Source organism: Pyrus communis, chromosome 3 (genome assembly GCF_963583255.1).
Source record: "Pyrus communis chromosome 3, drPyrComm1.1, whole genome shotgun sequence".
Taxonomy (NCBI): Eukaryota; Viridiplantae; Streptophyta; class Magnoliopsida; order Rosales; family Rosaceae; genus Pyrus; species Pyrus communis.
Genome location: NC_084805.1, coordinates 14,400,420 through 14,421,648, shown reverse-complemented (window position 1 = coordinate 14,421,648; position 21,229 = coordinate 14,400,420). Strand labels below are relative to the sequence as shown.

At 37.5% G+C, this 21,229-nt stretch overlaps 3 protein-coding genes across 5 annotated transcripts; 1 reads left to right on the top strand and 2 right to left on the bottom strand.

Moving 5' to 3' along the window:
- Positions 1 to 1,512: 1,512 nt before the first annotated feature.
- Positions 1,513 to 3,747, bottom strand: LOC137727268 (pentatricopeptide repeat-containing protein At2g21090-like). Its single transcript, XM_068466135.1, has one exon. The coding sequence runs from the start codon at positions 3,530 to 3,532 to the stop codon at positions 1,694 to 1,696; it is 1,839 nt and encodes a 612-aa protein (XP_068322236.1). The 5' UTR covers positions 3,533 to 3,747; the 3' UTR covers positions 1,513 to 1,693.
- A 2,994-nt stretch (positions 3,748 to 6,741) lies between these two features.
- LOC137728053 (translocase of chloroplast 120, chloroplastic-like) lies at positions 6,742 to 11,899 on the top strand. Of its 3 annotated transcripts, none has more exons than XR_011067922.1 (3): positions 6,742 to 6,847; positions 7,192 to 11,182; positions 11,546 to 11,899. XR_011067922.1 is itself a non-coding variant. In XM_068466936.1 (2 exons), exon 2 carries the CDS (start codon positions 7,232 to 7,234, stop codon positions 11,096 to 11,098), a length of 3,867 nt encoding a protein of 1,288 aa, XP_068323037.1. In that variant the 5' UTR covers positions 6,742 to 6,847; positions 7,192 to 7,231; the 3' UTR covers positions 11,099 to 11,329. The 3 variants fall into 3 exon arrangements, 1 of the variants encoding a protein (XP_068323037.1); XR_011067923.1 differs by having other exon boundaries at positions 6,769 to 6,847; positions 7,201 to 11,182; XM_068466936.1 differs by lacking the exon at positions 11,546 to 11,899 and having other exon boundaries at positions 7,192 to 11,329.
- A 5,725-nt stretch (positions 11,900 to 17,624) lies between these two features.
- Positions 17,625 to 18,206, bottom strand: LOC137727669 (dirigent protein 22-like). Its single transcript, XM_068466489.1, has one exon. It carries the CDS (start codon positions 18,204 to 18,206, stop codon positions 17,625 to 17,627), a length of 582 nt encoding a protein of 193 aa, XP_068322590.1.
- Between the last annotated feature and the right edge of the window lie 3,023 nt (positions 18,207 to 21,229).

The window sequence follows — 21,229 nt, the reverse complement described above, 5'->3', positions numbered from 1 at the left end:
ATGCAATTATCTATTATCTTGGTGGGTCGCCGGTTTGATTGAATTATTGGTGGATTGTCACAATCGATGTATCTGTTTTAATGGTCCGATTGTGTTCATCAATATTTGATTTGTTTTCTTTGGTTGGTCCACTTGTATGGCTGTCCTAAGCTGAATGAGCTGTTGGCTTTGATATCCATCCTTCGTTTGTTGTTTCACTTAACAAGAAACTGTATTATTTTAATCATTTAGGGAATATTTTTGCTCGCCACTTTTTATGAGGGTGTACAGTTACTAATCCACTCGATTCACGTTACAGATATCGAGTCGAATAGTAACATTAGGACCTCTTTGTGAAGTTTGATAACTGTTTGAATTCAACCATAAACTATGGCCCAAAAGGATACCCACCTAATAAAGTCAGAGCACAAACGCTGAATAATTGAAGGAAATTGCAAGAATTATGGCTTTAACAACAGTGAAATTGACAAAGAATAAAACAACACATCTGTTGAATGTGAACTCTAAACACTGTTTTGAAGGCAAGAACAATGTTTACCTGCCATGTAATCAGTAATCATCGCTAAAGCATTCTCCGATCAGACAGTTTTCTCTACTGTTACAGCAAAAGGTTTCAAAATTTTTTGACAAAGAGAATGTTAATGCTTGAGAATGGTCATGAATCTGGAAAACGTTTCAGTCGGAGAAAAGACGTGAATGAACTGGAAGGTCATATGAACAAAATTAGACAGGCCAAAGCAATGGTCCGCAACGACAGTCCTAAATTAGACAAGCAAGAAAATTGACAAGAAGCTAAAACCATGTAGTTTCATGGGGGACGCCATGTGAAAATACTTCCCCTTAGATCCGAACTCTATAGAGTAAGTTCGTATTCAGGATAAGGATCACCTGCAATCTCGATTGAAATAGAAACAGAACAGAATCAATTAGCAAGGGGTTGATGAGATTATGAAACTTTCTTGGGAGGTTTAGCAGAACATCAGCTGCCACAGTTTTAGCAGCATTAATTCAACCTTTCACTTTTCTTTCCATTCTTTTCTCTTATATGCAATATCACTTATCAAATCTTTTTGTATTACTTCCTTAATCTTGATCAGCCTCTCAATCTGTTATCTTCTATCCTATTCGTTTTTTATTTTCGGCTATAGATACTTCTAGTGATCCATGTGCACAATCATTAAGTCAGGTGAAACAGAAAACCAAATACTAGACAGGCACAAAATGTTCAAATGTTGGAGCCGATTTGGCTACCGAAGGCGAAAAGCCTGAATCCAATTCGACAAACTAAATTTAAATAGAAGCCCACCCCATGCCTAATAGTTTCTACCCATGTTCACTTCTTGTAATCTGAATGAGAAATAAGCATACTTGGCAAGTTTTCAGTTACATGCACATAATTGAAAAGTTGAAATTTTTTATGTAGTGTAAGACTGTAAGTGGTAAAGCCCCTCAAGTGTGGTAGTCTTTAATGAATAAACAGAAGCAAATGATGCAAAAACTAAACACAACACCTTCCATGCGATCAGAAATTTAGATTTTATTGAACAGATCTCGCACGTATATCATTTTTTTGAGATTCAAATCTAAAGAATATGAAAACGGTAGCTTTAAAACATGTTACAAACTACAAAATGGATATGTTATATCACCAGTTCTCCCTATTCAAACCCCAAAGTAACAAACCATCAAACTTTTACCTCACAGAATTAGGTACCGAAACATCTTCTTCCATCTGGCCAGCTAATTGTTCCAAAGCTGAGTATATATCTTCTTTCAGAGGATGCAACTGATCCGATACAGTGAACGCATTCACTCTATTTTCAACTTCTATCCAGCTAAGGGCCCGCTCTTTCCTCACTTGTCTCTCATCCATAAGCTGTCTCACCTTCTCCACCAACTCCCATTTCCCATGTTTGGCATATATACTTGAAAGTAGTACATAGGCACCAGAAGATTGAGGCTCCAACTCAATAAGGTGTTCGGCCACTTTTCTTCCCAGCTCTGTGTTTTCATGAATTCTACTAACACCGAGTAATGCATTCCAAACTTGATCGCCAGCTTTACATGGCATATTCTTGAGCTGGTTGATTAACTCGTCAAAATGTCCAGCTCGACCCAAGAGATCAACTAAGCATGCATAATGTTCTTGATCAGGAAAAATGCCATGATCACTAGTCATGGACTGGAAAAAACTAAGCCCTTCCTGCACTAGACCAGAATGACTACATGCATTGAGAATGACCACAAAGGTAGTCCTATCTGGCTTCACTCCTGATCTGACCATCTCCTCAAACAATCCCATTGCCTCTATACCGTTACCATGCTGCGCTAAGGCAGATATCAATGTGTTCCATAATACAGTATCTTGCTTATCACCCATGAGCTTGAAAACTCGTCTTCCTGCCCCCAAATCCCCACATTTTGAATACATGTCGATAAGAGAGCTCACAACAATTGTGTTGGGTCTAAAATTACTTCGTATTAAAGATGCATGTACTTGTTTACCATGCTTAAGTGAAGCTATACTAGCACAAGCACAAAGGCAACTACTAAATGTAAATTGATCAGGTCTAACTTGATACATCATCATCTCTGTAAACAATGCAAGGGCTTCATGCCCCAAACCATTTCTAGCATAGCCGGAAATCACAGCTGTCCACGATATAGGGTTCTTCTCGGGCATCCGATTGAAAAATTCACTAGCTGATTCCATATCACCAAATTTCGCATACCCCGAAACCAATGTTGTCCAAACAAGAACATCCTTCACAGGCATGCTATCGAACACTTTCCTCGCATCTCCCATCTCCCCACACTTGGCATAAGCATCAACAACCGAACTAGAAAGCACAACATTTGACAAAAACCCAGCAACCAAAACCTGCCCATGAACTTGTCTAGTAAGGCCCAATTCCTTCAACTTCACACAAGCAGTCAAAACACCCGCAAAACTAAACTCATTGAAACCAATTGACAATCTCCTTAACTCTCTATAAAACCTCAAAGCCCCATCACATACTCCACTCTGAGCACAACCAATGACCATGGTGTTCCACGACACGACGTCCTTTTCCGGCATTTTTTCAAACAAACTCCTGGCCTCACTCAACTTCCTCATCTTAGCATACCCAGAAAGCATATTGTTCCAAGAGTACAAATTCCTCACTGACATTTTATCAAACACCCTGCGGGCTTCTACATCATCGGCACATTTAAAGTACATATTTATCAAATGGTTTGCTAAAAACGTAGAGGGGTGCTTGAATCCAGTGAGCTTCAAATGGATGTGAACCCATTTGCCTTCTCGGAGGGACCTGGCAGCGCCGCATTGTTGCAGGAGGAAAGCGAGAGTCTTGGCGGGTAAACGGATACCCCTTTGGACTAGAAGGTCGAGGGAGGAGAGGGCTTGCGAGAGGTGGCCCTGCGAGCAGAGCTTAAGAAGAGACTGGACGACGCAGGGACGCTTGGTGACGGCGAGGCGTTTGCTAGGCTTGGTGAGAGGAGGGAGAGGTGGGGAAGAGAAAGAGGGCATTTCAGAGTGAAACCATGAGAGGTTTGGATTGAAGTCTTCATTTAAAGTGGGTTGGCGGCGGCGGTTGGATCGGTGGGTCTCGAGTGTTCAGCTCCGGCGAGCATTACCGATAGTGGTGACGATTGAATTGGCAGTGACGGTGTTTTCCTCCTGCGCATTATGTTAACTCGGTTGGGCCTTACCTAGGACAATCGAGTTTACGAGTTGTTGGTGGGGACAAGTCATACAACAATTCAATTGGACTGTTGTATCTTAAAAGGTACATGTCAAGAAATTGCTGCGCTAGTTCGCAAATTTTTGTCAAATTGCAGTGGGTTTGAATTTTCTTAAAAAAAAAGAGATATTCGCATTTTAGTCTAATTATTTACGTGCTTTTTGGAAGAATTCTGCAACTTTCTTGTAATTTCTCTAAAACAAGTTGTTTGCATGCTCAACCCATTTTTCATTAAATTTATACAAATAATGACATGATAGGAAACAATGTGGTTAATAACTTAATGTTGGATCATACATACATCCAATTAGTAATATTTTAGTTATGTTTGAGGAACATGATATTAGTTTTCGAGTTTATTTGAATTGCATAAACGTTTAAGTCTTGGGCTTCATCTTCCACTTTTCTTATTCTTCTCTCATGACATCAATCATCATGGTAATGGTAATTAAGGTCCTTGGAGTCTTTTCCAATTAAAATCGTAACCTATTTTGTGATACCGAAATTTACATGTCTATATGAAAACAATAAGAATTGATTTTGATTAAAGAAAGTGAAAATTTTATCCTCGCTGAATTATACTTCTCGGTTGATTTGATGAGATTCGGAACAAGTTAAATAGATTGAAAAATTGTTCATTTATTTTTTATTTTTAAATTGAGTACTTACAGATTCTAATTCCTAATACACATCAAGTAAGAAAAAACTCGTGGACAAAACAAAAAAGAAGAGGCATCGCTTCAACAACATGATGACCAAGAGAAAGATGCTCATTTGCAAACAAGCAAGATCAAAGATGACAAAGAAATATCTTCGTGAACATTGAGCAGATAAGCAATGCCAACTATTCGATAACTATGAACGTATGTACGAATATCTAGCTTTCGTAGTATGTTTATCTTTTAAACAATGAGCAGTTGAACACTGCCTTCTTTTGATAACTATCAACTTATGTACATAAATCTAGCTTTCGGCATCTCTATCTTTTGAACAATCAGCAATTGAACACTATCAAATTTTTGACAACCATGAACATTGTATATAAATCTAGCTTCTATAGCCTCTGTTTCATGTATGTGTACATGTTCAAAACATTTTGTCTAAAAATATCATTTTCGAATTAAATTATCAGGCACATTGTAACATCTCACATCGTCCAAGGAAGTGGATCATGTAAGTCTTATATGTATATTCTCATCTCTACCTAGCACGAGACATTTTGGGAGCTCACTGGCTTCGGATTCCATTGGAACTCCGAAGTTAAGTGAGTTTGCGCGAGAACATTCCCAGGATGGGTGACCCATTGGGAAGTTCTCGTATGAGTTCTCAGAAACAAAACTGTGAGGGTGTGGTCGGGGCCTAAAGCGAATAATATCGTGATATGGTGGAGTCGAGCCTGGGGGTCCAGGCGGGGATGTGACACACATTTTTTTGACAAAAAAATAAAGCAAAATTTGTTTGTTATTTTCATTTTTAATCATAAAATTGCAAAATTTTATTTGTAAAAGTTTACTAAAATTGTATTTTTTTTAATACGATAGATTTGAAGATTTGGGCTAATTATTTGAACTTGGCATCCACAAAAATCGATATTAAAATTATTCACTTACAAGTAAAAATGAATAGCTTTATATTATGATAATATTGTTGGTATATTATTCACTTAAAATTAATTATAATACTATTTGAACTTGGCATCCACAAAAATCGATATTAAAATTATTCACTTACAAGTAAAAATGAATAGCTTTATATTATGATAATATTGTTGGTAATACGTTTCAATATTAGATAAATGAGCCGCTGCCCAAACTCCAAAGCAAATACTTGAATACTATTTTCAATGTGAAGATCTGGTTGGAGTGACTTTTTAGATAAGTTTTTTTTTCTTTGGTCAGTGGAGAAATCATTTTCCTCCACCACATTTTTCTATTTAAAAGATCGAACAACCCAAGTGCAAATGGTTCAACAAATAAGCCTTTTTAGTTAAAATATTTTTTAAGATTGATATAATTCATCATTATTTAATAATGAAAATCGATAAAAGTGGTCTTTATGTTTCTTTATCGTAAATTATTGTCATTCCATGAAAAATTTGTCAATATCCTTATTAAGTAGAGAGATTAGGTTGATAAAAAATATCTATAAAAAAAGAGGCCACACGGTCGTTTATATGACAATTTAACGAGAATACTGACAAATTTTTCAGAAAATGACCAAAATAATTTATGGTAAACAAATTTAGATATCACTTCTATCGATTTTTAATGTTAGAAATCAAATTAAGGAATTAATTCAATTTTAGGGTCTATTTTAACTTTAAAAACTAAATAATAAAGTGAGAGAGAGAGAGAGAGAGAGAGAGGAGAGGGGCTCGTGGAACATGCTTCGAAAATGGTGCCCAGAGTTTCCCACGTGACGAACACGTGATATCATTCATCTAAAATGTACAAGCAAATCAAACAAACATTTTCCGTGAATTGATATTAAGATCTAATGGTTTTTTTTTTATTTGTAAATGAGATGTTTTAAGTTTAATTTTTATAAAGATGAATTTAAATTATATTACTAAGAGATCATTGTAAGGTTAAACTCACCCATCCCTTGTAGATAATACCGATTGTTCTCAGAAAAAAAAAAAAAAAAAAAATTTCACTCCCCTCGTCGTGAATCCGTGATCAATCAAAAGTGTTGATCATCGAGTCGTCAATCGGACGGTGGGCATAAGTCACGTGACAATTGAAAGAGCTACCAAAGCGGCAGCTGATCCGCACGTGCGCAAAGCCCAAAGTGCAAATAGTAGACCCAAAGAGGAAACCCTTTTTCCAGTTTCTCGCCCACGTCATCCCGATCAACGACTTTCACGATGAAATCGATGAAATATTCTTGACCGTCAGATCAAATCCCCACAATCACTTTTGACCGTCCATCGGACTCTTATCCTTAATTACTCTGCTGGTTTAAGCCTAGTAGAGATATCTAATACACAAATAGAAGAAAATCCCCGAGCCTCACTCTCTCTCTCTCTCTCTCTCTCTCTCTCTGTGAATCGAAGCGAGACGAAAGGCAGAGCCTTTATCTCTATCAACCCAGAAAACCTGGTAAGCTTTTTATCCGCTATTTATTGGTTATTTAATCTCCTTTATGCATTCATTTAATTTGTCTCGTATTGGTTTTTTTTTTAATTCCTTTTTCTGCATAAACCCTAATGAAAATTCAAGGTGGGATCTGGGGTGTTTCGTTTCAATTGTTTTTTGTTATTAGTGATTGATAGGTACATACTGGAAATATTAATGGTTTTGTTTGAATGCTCTTTTGTTGTAAAATTTGGAGTCTTTTTTAGTTGTGATTAGTTTTTTTTTTTTTTTTTTTTTTTGGGGGGGGGGTGTGGATTTGAGTTGAATAATCTGATAATTGGCTTTCTTCTTCTTCTTCTGGGTTTTAGTGAATCTAGGGTTTTGAGGCTGCATATTGAGGATTTGGGGATGGAAAATGGTGATAAGATTGCCAGTGGGTCTGAAGTGGGGGAGAACAAGGGTGTGGATGTTGAGGTTGTTGAGGAGAGGGTTGTAGAGGGGTCTAATGGACTCAAGGATGATGCGGAAGATGAGGTTTTCGAGGAGGCAATAGAGACGCAGGAGAATTTGCTGGAGCAGGGCAGTAAAGATGGTTTAGTGGATGCTGCTGTTGTTGGTGAAGAAAGAGAGACTGAGACAGTTGGTGGCTTAGGGTTGGCGTCTCCTATTGAGAATCCTAGTGTCGAGACATTTGAAGAGGCAATTGAAGTTCCTGATGAGGTTGGGAAATCTGATGATGATGATGATGATGATGATGCTGAAGTGAAGGTGGAAAATATTGTGGGTGGGAACAGCGATGATGAGGTTGGAGTGGCAGGCGGAATTGATGATGAACAGACTAAAAATGAAGCAGTCACTGAGGAAACAAATGGATTGACAGATGATGGGTTGGTGGGCAGCCAAGAAGATGGAGTAAAAGAAGTTACTCAGGTTGAGGCTGGTGGAGGAATATCAGGTTTGACAGGTGGGGATGAGGCTGATGTAAAGTCTGTAGTTCTCGAGAATGTGAAGTTTGAAAAAGACAATTTTGATTTAAATGGACTTGCGGATGGTGGCTTGGTGGGGAGCCAAGACGTTGAGGTGAAAGAAGTATCTGAGATTATTACTGGTGCGGAAATAGTAGGTTTGACAAATGTGGGTGAGGTTGATTCAAAGCCTAATGTTGTTCTTGAAAATAAGGAGCCTGAGAAGGATGATCTTGATAATTCAACTTCAGAGCCAGTATCTACAGATGAAAAATTAGATACTGAAGATCTTGATTCTCCTCAAGTAACTGAATTTAATAAGGAGATTTTGAAGGAAGCTGGTAATGGTCAGGAGTTAGAGGAGAATTCCTTGAGCATGGAGAATCAGGATGAGAAGACTGTGGATCTAGTAAGTGCTTCAGATGGCGTTCCTTTGAAGCTTGAAGATGATAACAGTGTGGAACTGCTTGATAGAAACATGGATACAGTGCATCAGGAAGGTGATAGTGCTGAATCAAATGATGCCACGCTTGGCATTGAAGAAAAGCAGGAGTATAATAAGACTGAAGAACTGAGAGATACTTTGACTTTTACAGATGCAGAACATGAAGGTTTCAGTAATGGGGAAGTGAAAAACTCTTTCACTGTGCTGGGTTCAGAGCATCACGAGGAAAAATCTGAACCAAAAAGCATTTCATCTGATAAACAACTGTCTGGGGAGGATAGTGAGGAAATGATTGTTACGTCAGAAAGGGAGATCTCAGCTCTTTCTGAAAGATCTGCAGCTGAGAAGACAGAGAAGATTCAGGATGGTGCCACCAATTTGAGAGCACAAAGTAACAAAGATGATCAACCTCAGCGAGCTGATGAAATTGCTCCTGAAGTTCGAGACAACATTGCTGTGCCTGAAGAGCGTGAAAAGAAAGAAAACCTTCAGGCAGAAAAGGGAGTCACAAAAGTGAACAAAGAACAAGAGATTCAGCCTGTATCAGCTCTTTCTTCATCTGGAAATCCTACACAACCAAGTCCCCCTCCTGCTCGTCCAGCTGGCCTTGGGCGTGCTGCCCCACTATTGGAACCTGCGCCTAGGGTGGTCCAGCATCCTCGAGTAAATGGTACAGTATCTCATGCTCAAAACCAGCAAATTGAGGACCCCGTTAATGGAGAGACAGAGGAGTCTGATGAGACTCGTGAAAAGCTTCAGATGATAAGAGTGAAATTTTTACGTCTTGCACATAGACTTGGGCAGACTCCGCATAATGTTGTTGTGGCTCAGGTTTTGTACAGATTGGGATTAGCTGAGCAGCTGCGTGGTAGAAATGGGGGCCGTGTTGGTGCCTTTAGTTTTGACCGTGCAAGTGCCATGGCGGAACAGCTTGAGGCATCAGGGAATGAACCCCTTGATTTTGCTTGTACCATTATGGTTCTTGGAAAGTCAGGAGTTGGTAAAAGTGCAACCATCAATTCTATATTTGATGAAAACAGGTTCGCCACTGATGCTTTTCAGATGGGGACAAAGAAAGTTCAGGATGTTGTGGGTACTGTGCAAGGGATTAAGGTACGGGTCATTGACACACCTGGACTTTTACCTTCCTGGTCGGACCAGCGACAGAATGAGAAGACTCTCCTAAATGTTAGGCGTTTTATCAAGAAAACACCTCCAGATATTGTGTTGTATCTTGATAGGTTGGACATGCAGAGCAGGGATTTCAGTGATATGCCACTCTTGCGCACCATCACAGACATTTTTGGGCCCTCTATATGGTTCAATGCAATTGTGGTTCTGACTCATGCTGGATCAGCTCCACCTGAGGGCCCAAATGGTGCTGCTTCTAGTTATGACATGTTTGTCACTTCACGATCTCATGTTGTTCAGCAAGCCATTCGTCAGGCAGCTGGGGATATGCGCCTCATGAATCCTGTTTCATTAGTAGAGAACCACTCTGCTTGCAGAACTAATAGGGCTGGGCAAAGAGTCCTGCCAAATGGTCAGGTTTGGAAACCTCATTTGTTATTGCTCTCCTTTGCATCCAAGATTCTGGCTGAAGCAAATGCATTATTGAAGTTGCAAGATAGTCCACCAGGAAAACCTTTTGCGACTCGAACTAGGGCACCTCCTTTACCTTTCTTGCTTTCATCACTCCTTCAGTCAAGACCACAGTTGAAGCTGCCTGAGGAGCAGTTTGGTGACGATGACAGTTTAGACGATGATCTGGATGAATCTTCAGATTCTGATGATGAATCAGAATTTGATGAATTGCCCCCATTCAGACGTTTGACCAAGGCCCAGGTGGAAAAACTCTCAAAAGCACAAAAAAAGGCATATTTTGATGAGTTAGAGTACAGGGAAAAGCTCTTTATGAAGAAACAGTTGAAGGAGGAGAAAAAGCGGCGGAAGTTGATGAAGAAAATGGCAGCTGCATCAAACGAACTGCCAAGTGATTATGTCGAAAATGTAGAAGAAGAAAGTTCTGGTGCAGCATCTGTACCTATTCCCATGCCAGATTTGGCATTGCCTGCTTCCTTTGATTCTGATAATCCTACTCACCGTTACCGGTATCTAGATTCCTCCAACCAGTGGCTCGTAAGACCTGTTCTGGAACAGCATGGTTGGGATCATGATGTTGGTTATGAGGGTATAAATGCAGAAAGACTGTTTGTTGTTAAAGAAAAGATACCCTTATCTTTTTCTGGCCAGGTTACCAAGGATAAGAAGGACGCCAATGTCCAAATGGAAATTGCTACTTCAATAAAGCATGGAGAAGGGAAAGCTACTTCATTAGGGTTTGATATGCAGACTGTTGGAAAGGACTTGGGTTATACTCTACGAAGTGACACAAGGATCAGTAACTTTAGGAAGAATAAGGCTACTGCTGGTCTCTCAGTTACTCTCCTGGGTGATGCTCTATCGGCTGGTATGAAAGTTGAAGACAAATTTGTTGCTAATAAACGGTTCCAATTGGTTATGACTGGTGGTGCAATGACTGCACGTGGTGACGTTGCTTATGGTGGTAGTTTGGAGGCTCAGTTAAGAGACAAAGACCATCCTTTGGGTCGTTCCCTATCAACCCTTGGGCTCTCTCTCATGGATTGGCATGGAGATCTTGCCATAGGGTGCAATATACAGTCTCAGATTCCAGTTGGACGGCATACGAACCTGATTGCTCGTGCCAATTTGAACAATAGAGGGGCAGGACAACTCAGCTTGCGCTTAAATAGCTCGGAACAGCTTCAATTAGCATTGATCGGCCTCGTTCCTCTGCTCAGAAAGTTGTTCACTTTTCCTCAACAGTTGCAGTATGGACAATGATGATAGTTGTGCGGTGGAAGCGTTGCGGTATAGGTCTCATCAAGAGTGAGTGAGGAGTTCACCTTGTGATGGTCATCACCACAAGTGAGTGATTCTAAGCTGCTGGTTTCAAATCATTTCAATATAGTATTTCATTGATCCTAGTGATTTTAGCTTCTTAACTATATATTGGCAATTGGTAAATTTAGTTTTGTTAAGGTACTGGGCTCGGTGTTGCGCCTATTTCAGTCAGGCCTTTGTCTTAATTATCCGTATAGGTGTGAAATTTCGTTTATATTGCCAAAGTTGTTGATTGCTTGGCCTCTCTCATTCTCTGCTTATTTAGGTTCTCATGCTCGTAGTTCAATGCTCATCTCATTTACTTTAAATTGTTTGTGTATGGTTGAGGGCTTTGAATATACAGCCGAGTGTTCACTGTCAGTCATTGATATTGTTTGTACATGGCAGAGGGCTTTGAAAACAACCAAGTTTTTAGTCTTCTGCGGGTTGGTGTTTCATCAATGTTAGCTGCACCTAAAGGAAGCCAGAAGTATGAATAATTTTCTGCTTGAACCCCGTCCTTGCACTCGTTACTGTGAGCGAAGGAAAGGGGGAATCATCAGCAGGATGATGGAAAATGACGAGGGTATCTTCTGCGCGACGCTGTTTTTCTTGTCCTTGTGTTTGTAACGCAATTTTGACAGACTTAAGAATTGTGCGTCAGTTGGACTATTGTGAACTCTTCTTTGTAATGTACCGGGAGTTCTAACCTTTGAGTTAAAATCTAAAATTTTTAATTCAGAAATAGTTTTTTTCCTCCAACCCTTCCGGATTAAATTTTAAGTCTAAGATTATTAAATAATGAATTTAGGATAATTTTTTTTAAAATAACTTAAAAAAATAAATTATGTAGATTATCCTAATTTAATTTTATGAACATTTTAACTAAAAAAAATATTAGATTCTGATAAATATTGAAAAATCACTAAACAGGCCTACGAAACACATAAAATAAATTTTTTTAATTACTTTAACCGTTGGATTTAAATATGGACTATTAGATTTTTTTTTCTTTTTATTTTTTGTGGATTTGATCAAATTAGATCTTAGCTGTTTAATTCAATGAATTTATAAATATAAAACTAAAAAAAATACATATATGTAATGGCCCAGCCCCACTAGCTCAGAAGGAATTCTGGACTAAATTTGCTCCAGAAATAAGTTTTAGGTTTTAACTCATATTTGCCCCAAGGATTGGAGCAAGTTAGGATAAGTTTAGAACTTAAAATTTGAGTTTTACTCCAAGGGTTGGAGTAGGTCTTAGAGGGACTAGCAAAAAATATATTATTTATTTATTTTTTCTAATATTGTTTGTTAATTTATTTTGGGGTTGATGGTTAAGAAAAGAGAGAAAGAGAGAGAGTGAGTTTAGAGAGTAGTGAAAAAAAAAAATAGCAAAAACTTATTTATGCAAAATTACTTTAATGCACACATTTTTTTATTCTAACATTTTTTTTTTATTCTGACAAAAAAAACATTTATTTTCTTTTCAAGCAACTTTTTTCAGGTATGTATGAAAGGTTGTAATTGTAAATTCATTGGGTATTTTTTTGTTGACAAGGGAAGTCCTATTAATATGTAGTTTAGATTTGATATTGTTTTGAAATATCATTGAAGACAAGTTGGATTATTAACGACGGTGTTAGGTGTTGGGAGCGGGGAGAATCAAACACATGACGTATGATATCTGACACACCCCGACCGAGATCAGGGCGTGCTGGCCGTCACACGAAGGTGACGTAGCCATGTGCGCGTGCGGAAGCTAATGAGAAGGTAGTATAAAAATACGAAGAATTAAAACCTACTAGCATACAAAGTACTAAGACAAGTGCTAGCGTATGTGAGACACAAATTCAGAGCAAGTCTACAGCAGTCAAAAAGGAAAGTTGCGACATATATACACCTGAAGGTGACCCTACAATGGTGAGTGTCTGTCAGAAATGCCGGGACGCCCTCTGGGAAAAACCACCGAACCCGCTAGACCACTAGAACCTGGAGGGGCGCAAAAACAAAAGCGTGAGTGGGCAAAAACAAAGTTCTTTTAAAACTCTTTAGCAAAATACATTCTAACCCCTCGCCGTAAAACCTGTATACTTCCCAGAAAATGAACATATATACGTATGTATAGATATGTCAATCATGCTCCATGATATGCCATTCATGCTCGAGAATATGCCACATCGGAATCTCATAATCAAATGTAAATGCTCAAGCGTAAATCACATCAATAACATATAATCTGGCAGCCGGGAGTCACCTAACGTGACCTGTACGGCTGCATATAGAGCTCCAATCTCAACTCAATAATTGAATCTGCACACGAGTCGGAACCACCTAACGTGGTCTGTACGACAAGACTGGGTGTATCATATGTACGCTCTAGTGCTACGATCACGTGAAGACTGTGCGAATAATCGCGGGTCACCTACGAGTCGGAACCACCTAACGTGGTCTGTACGACAAGCCTATGCACCTATTTTGGATCCAAGCTGAGCGTGTGGTGCGGGTGAACATCACGTGAAGGACTATGCCCTGGCCCCGGGCGGGAGCACTAACACCGGGGTGCAGATTATGAGCTCTCTAAGCATCTCAAACTACTATTGCATAACAACATGAATACCGCTTACTTGACACTTACCTGTGCGTCCACAGCACCAAATACACATATATATATATATATATATATATATATATATATATATATATATATATATATATATATATATATATATATACCACTACTAATACATGCGATGATGCGTAAACGACATTCATATGATGCATGGCATAAAACAAATAACCTTTTCTATTTAATTTCTGGGAATATAAATGTATATAGGTATATACGGAAAACAAAAAGCCCACTCACTGATAAGTGGAAGGGTCGTAGCCCCCCTGCCTCGAGTGCGTACGCTCGTCCTCGGAATACGTATCACCTATACGCGAAAAAGCTACGAAAACGTTAATTTAAAAGCACATAACCAACTCCTCGTAATAACTTCTCATACATTGCTCAAATTGGACAATTGAATATACCAACGTGCTCTACACAACCTCAGAATCACACCCATATTTTTAAAATAATTTTTGGACCCCGCACGCGCCCCCACGCGCCGTCCTAAGCACGGACCTACGCGCCCCCACGCGCGGCCACGTGCCATGCACACTGACGGTGTCAACTGACGCCGTCAGGAATATTCCGTTAAACTGACGGAATATTCCGTTAAACTCACTGCCGTTAGGAATATTCCGTCAGATTTGACGGAATATTCCGTCACCTTCTCCGGCGAGACTCCGGCGCCAGCGCCGGAAAACTGGGAAATTTTCAAACTTAGTTTTCTCCTTCGTTTTTCAACCATTTTTCACGATCTTTATACCAAAATGAAGCTTAGGACTAGTAGAATCACGATAGGCTAGTTTTAAGGCCTAAAAATCACTAGATCATACCTGCAACAACGATCCAAGTTCGGCCAACTTTGAACAGGACGATCCCGACGTCCAAACTCACCCAACGAACCACTCCGAGGCTCCTTGGGACCTCACAAACACAACTACAAGCTTCAAAAGTCCAAAAACTAAGTAAATTAAATTTGCATGAACAGTAGCCAAAACTGAGCTCGTGAAATCGACGTGAAAACGTCGGAGTTCCTACCTGAAAATGGCACCTCTGAACTCCTCTCAGCCTCACGAGCACGAGGGTGGTCTTGGTTTCTTGATTCGTGAAGATTTGAGTATGTTTGTGTGTGTGTCCGTATGTAGAATGAAGAAGAAGAGGAACTCGGGGAAAGAGAGAGACAGAGACAGAGAAAGACAAAGAGTGAGGGAAAGAGGGAGGGAATCCCGGGAGAGAAAGAGAGGGTATGAGTGTGTGTGGTCCTACAACACCACACAACACAACACTAATGTGTAAACGAACAAATTAGGGGTAAAATCATAATTTCCCATGTACGTTTTAATAATCCTGGGACGGGATGTTACAATATCTGTAAAAACTATTAACTACTTGAGCTCCAAACCATTTGTAGTATGATTTAGAATTATTAAGAATTTGGATTGTGGTGTCATGATTTATGTTGTTTCCTTTCTCTAAGTGCAATTATGAAGCCGTTTGCAAGTATCATATAATGGTAGTTGCTCATAGTTCTACGTTATCAAGATCCACATGTGAAGGTTCTAAAAGACGTTAGGCGTTAGTCGGGCAGCGGGTTAGGACCTAGCGCGTAGACAGATTGAAGTAAATTTATTAGATATTGTATAAATAAGTGCCTATTTATACTTAAAAAAGCACATAATGTATTGAGATAACATAAATTGCAAAATCAAATAGTAGATTATAAAGTATTAGAATATATTGAAAATATGGGGAACAAGCATATAATGAGTGTTCATCCAAGTATTTAATAAGCTTCTTACATTTTATTGTAAAAATAAAATGCAAAATAAAATGTATCGATTTTTTGTCTAAGTAAGAGTTGCGACCTAAGCGGACATGCCTAAGCTGGTCTAGGCGCACTTTATTAATTTTTAATGCCTAGGGACTAATTGAGGCAGTGGCCAACCACCCAGTGCTTAGGCGGGACCTTGGCGGCGCTAGGTGAGGTTTTTTAGAACAGTACTCTGTTTATGTTTCCACCATGACAGTTGTTGCTGTTTCCACCACTACCATTCCCACCACCACCGCCATCACCATTTCATCCACCACTAACACAGATGTACTCATTTCTAGATTTGTACCTCCGTCAAGTTAGAATTATTAATTATGGAACTTCAAATCTCATACTTGAAATTCTGTCATTTTCCGATTGAAATTTCTTTCAAATCCCTTAATGAAACAGTAAAAAATGTTGTACTTTTATTTATTGGCGTAAAAGAGCAAAGTTAAACGTATAAAACAATCTCATTTTTACTACATGAAATGAATTGGAGTCATTGTGACTCCATGTGTTAACTAAAATATGAGTACACGAATCATTTCACTTTTTAACTTTTTTTAATGTTTATTAACACACAGAATTGAACAAGTATGAGTTTCCCCTTAAGCTCCGTAATCAAATACTTAACAATTAGAAATCAGATCAACTAAGAGATAGTTGATCCAATTTTCTTTCTTTACTCTATTTATAAATATCTAATTTTTTCACTCTCATTTATGTTAAGTAAACCAACTCTCGGAAATCTTTAGTTACAAACATATTCATTTGCAAATTTGTCTCAAATTTCAATCCTCATTTTTTAACAAGATGCTTTCAAATCGTTTGCCATATCATTAAGTGGTTGTGCTTAATAATTTAATAAAGTTTTGATGATTCTAGCTAGTATTATTGTCTTAATACACCAGTGGCCCATATAATTAAAATTTTTTTAGTGTATAATACATTCGTATCGCCAGCAAAGAATCAAAACTTTGCTCACCAAATCCAATATTAAATACAAAATGTCGCCAGCAAAAACCACAAGGCTACTTGTCATTTGCCAAGGTCATATAACTCCAACTTTATACAACATATTAAAATTCCAAAAACCTGCTGTCCTAGTGACCTCATTTTGACCGCATGTGAGCTCCTTTTTTAGATAAGTTCTCAGATTAATTTATACACAAAATACTAATTTATACAACAAAAAACAAAAAACAAAAAATAAGAAGAGAGAAGAAGGTTTCAGATCATGTCGAATCTTTTGCATCTACAAAACCTAGTCTCCTCGTCAAATATTTGAAGCCAGCAATCCAATTGCATAAAACCTAATAACTTTACACATCCAATCGTTTATCAATAATATTCAAACTCAATTAGTTACAAAGCACCAAAAAAATTTGAGATTGTGTCGTTTAAAAAATTGGAATCCCCTTCTTGAACACGTGAACCATTTTTTCATATGAAAATTTTCAACAATGGTGAAAATTTTGAAATAGATCCCTCTCCCTTTTCATATGCGAAAATGAAAAAAAATAAAAAAAATAAAAAAACCTCAACAATAGAGAAGGTGAGTGAACGATTGAGAGAGAGAGATGGAGAGGGGAAGGGGATGTGGAGTAGAAGAGGAAGAATGCGGAAGTTTTCTCAGAGAGAAATTTTTTTATAATTTAATCACTTCCCAAAATTATTGTCTTTCGTTGTAACATGGATTTTTTAAGTTAACAGTTTAACCTGTCATAAGATTAATCTAATGGCTCATATAAAAAAGAACTTCACAGGTTTTTAAAATGAGGACATTAGAAGAGCAGTTCTCTTCAAAAGACAACGAAACCTATCGCAAATAGGAACTAAATGAAAAATTTTTGCATGCAGAATATTTTCTACGTAATGTACTATTTTTCGTGTTATAATATAAATAAGCGACATAAATAATATATTTTAGTTATAGAACATATTAATAATAAATAAATATTTGTGTTATAATTTGAATATAAGAATACTAATTAGAACGTTGTGGATACACCAGAAACATATCTTAAAAAATAAACCCAGATTTACACCACGAATCTCATTCAATAATGCAAAACTGCAACATTATATTCAACAGTGGCAACACTAGCATTAAAGAAATAACTCTTGGCCAACGCAAATCCACGTGCCAACCGAAAAACACCGGTTCCGCCGACGATGGGCAACTCTCTAACCGACTGCCCAACCCGGTTCCGCCCCAAAACGGTGAGGCTGCTGCAGTTGTGCTTCCAACTCCTGAAAACAAAGTTCATAGCCATAAGCAGGCTCACTTCCTCCTGTGAGGTAAACCCATATAGCCCTTGCGCCCGACCCACGAGCTTGGAACCAGGTTCGGGTCCCTGGGTCAAGGGGTTGTCGAAGATGTTGACTCGGCCGAAGAAGGTGGGTGATGTGAAAGTATTGGATGCATTGGCCACCGCCACTACGGTTGGGTGTGGGCCGAGAACTACGTCGTGGAAGTAGAAATGCAGCCTGGTCAGCTTCTGTTTTACACGGGGGAGGTTTTGGAACCATTGGTCAATGTTCTCCCTAGGGTTTTCAATGGTGCTCTGTACCATTAATGGCGTGGCCAGGCATATTATGAACAAATGGTTGAGAAATATTATTGAACCGACCTTTTCCATTTTTCTCTGTATATAGCAAAGCTTGAAGGGCAGGGAGGGATTATACAGTGGAACTGTTGAAGCATAAAAAATTATATATTATATATTCTTCTGTAGCTGTTTTGATTGTTTTGCCCATTGGTGGTGGCCCTTTTATAATATTTTTTTTAGTAATCAAATATGATGAACAAGGATTTGGTAATTGGAGAATCTGTATTCAGTTGAACCCTTCTTGTAGTCGTGTTGTAATGTATCAATGAACCTTTTGTTAAAAAATAAAAATGATGGAATCAACAAAGAGTTGTTTTATAACCATTTCATTTTCATTTTTCGCTTTTTAAAAATTAAAGAGGAATGATAACCATGAATCTTTTTCTCCTCTTACACCCCCTTCTTTATTTCAGGTCATAAGTAGATGAAGTTTTGTTTCTGTACAAGAGAAATGTTAAGAAGACTATCTCAAAAGTGAGACTTTTCATAAACTCTCAGACACTTTATATTTTTGGCACAATGTTTTATAATATTGACATGATAATTGACGTTAAATTGTGAGGTGACAGAAAGTCCCACTTTTAAAAGAGCCTCTTAGTATTTCTCATGTATAAATAAACAAAATGTGGGATGATAACTAAAGGTTCATGTGTACCACTTACTAATTAAAAAAAAAAAAAATTGTTATCAAACAATGGCTTTAGATTTTTTTTATTTTTCCCTAAGGGTAATGTTAGAGAGATCAAATTTTTAAATCAAATTTACAAACCAAATGATGTGGTTGTTGATAATTAAATTACTACTTAAACGTTGATTAATGTGCTTATTTCTTATTGGTGACATATCATTTAGTTTACAAATTTGATTTAAAATTTTGGTTTTCTTAGCATTATCATTTCCCCTAGTATCATCTTTAGTTTCAATTAGCATAATCCAATGCGCACGGATCAACTCCCTATTTCACGGGGAGAAATGTGTTCATCGAGAACGAAAATAAAGAACCTAGACTAGTCAATAGATGCCAAATTGATGATGGGAGTGAAAATTTGGCTCATTAAAATAATCCAACGCATGGTTTGCATGGCAAACAACGTTTAAACACCAAAGACATTTAGCCTTGTGGTTTTTGCTGGCGACATTTTGTGTTTTATACTGGACTTGGTGAGCAAAGTTTTGATTCTTTGATGGTTATATGAATGTATTATTGTTTGGACCCAAATTAGTTTTTAGGGTCAACAATTATACACTTAAAACCACATTTCTATGGGCCAATAAAGAAAAATGAAAACTAACGAAAAGTCCAAAAAAACTTTAGTTTTAATGAAAAATGATAAATAAATATGTAATAAATAGTACCAGGAAAAGGTAAAAATGTGGTTTTTCGTTAAAAGTGAACAATACCGGGAATGTTTCATTAAAACTCCCAAAAAAAAAAAAACACTAACGAAAAGTTCAAAAAAAAAAAAAAAAAAAAAGAACAACATTATCTTTTTCTACTTCATTGAGGAAGTTAAAAAGAAACTTCAATCGGAAAATGACGGAGTTTCAGGTATGAGATTTTTGTTTTTGTTGAACAAAAGATATTATTTATACTAAAAGGGAGGAGGTTGGGCTTAGCTTGACAATGAGTTAGCAATAATGTGATTCAAATTCGCTTTTGGCGAGAATCGAACAGAAGACCTCTTAGGAACCACTAGACTGTAGTACTAAGTGGCAAGTATGAGACTTAAAAGTTCTAGAATTAACCTAATTTTAACTTGACGAAGCTCAAAAGGCATTGGATTATCGGCAAAGTGCAAACTTAAAATTGGGTAAATTCAAAGACTCAATCCATGAGCTAAGATTTTGAATTTCATGATTTCCACAAACGATTAATGTAGAATACATAAGTCACACCTTGATAATTAGTCGTCAATTCATCTACAATCTATGTCTTGGAGCGATCCATAGACGAGCCATTGGTGTGGAGGAAATTATGATTTCTCACTCTAGCCTTACTTGCACGTTAAAATTCAAATATGTGTTTTCATTATGTAAACTATTATAGGCAGAGAGATGACCTGTTTTTCAATGAAGTCCATCATCAAATACTTTCAAAAGAATATTCATTAAATCAAATATCTCACACATGGACTCTATCATGTGGGCCATTACAATATTGAAATACTCTTACATTCTCCCACTTCACTCATATGATACATATGCCTTATGTTTTAATAGAAATTAGACGCACATTATATTTGAAAGCACCTTTATTATCAAATAGCCAGCATAAATATTGATTTTAAGTAATTCCCTAATGCGAGTCGTGGCGGTTTTAAATCTACAGACATAATTCCTTTCATGTACCACAACACTAATAAATCACTCAAAACGGTTAATTAGTGAGAAATAAATACAAAGATCCAATAATGTCTTTGTCAAAGAATATTTCTGTTATCAAACAGCCAATCTCATACATGCATACATATATTGAAAAACTGAAAATATAAAAAAAAAATCACCAATTATTGAGCTCAGGGTGTTAACTTAAACATTTAAACATTATGCACCCGATCATTACTACTGTCATGACTATTCCCATAATTCTTTCAACATATTTCATTTATGTCTTCGGTCACATCTAATTCTTGATGGGGTTGCAAGTATGAGTTTTGTCATCATGACACTTTGTTTATGAATCTCTTTTATAATGACAAGGTATTTTTACTTCTTCTTTCCGTTATGTTTAGCATCCTTATAATAGTTGTCATTATTGGAGGAAGTTCCGATTACAACATTACTATAAATTCTCGACGGTTTGGTAATAAAACATAAGTACCAAGTCCAAGATAAAATTTGCAACTGTGGCCTCAAAGCAAGCCACAATCCCTACACTACATAATTCTTTTCATAAATCGATGGCCCAATTTTTTATGGATCATAACGCTAAACTTGTCCCTTACCGAAGTGGATAATTGTGGAGCAAGCAAAAAATGTTTTCAAAAATTATGGAGATGACATATGGATTTTTTCTAAAGACACGAATGCTCTCAATAAATGGCAGGTTACAC

Coding starts and splice junctions, on each gene's coding strand:
- LOC137727268 (XM_068466135.1), bottom strand. CDS start 3,532: ATGCCCTCTTTCTCTTCCCCACCTCTCCCTCCTCTCACCAAGCCTAGC.
- LOC137728053 (XM_068466936.1), top strand. CDS start 7,232: ATGGAAAATGGTGATAAGATTGCCAGTGGGTCTGAAGTGGGGGAGAAC.
- LOC137727669 (XM_068466489.1), bottom strand. CDS start 18,206: ATGGAAAAGGTCGGTTCAATAATATTTCTCAACCATTTGTTCATAATA.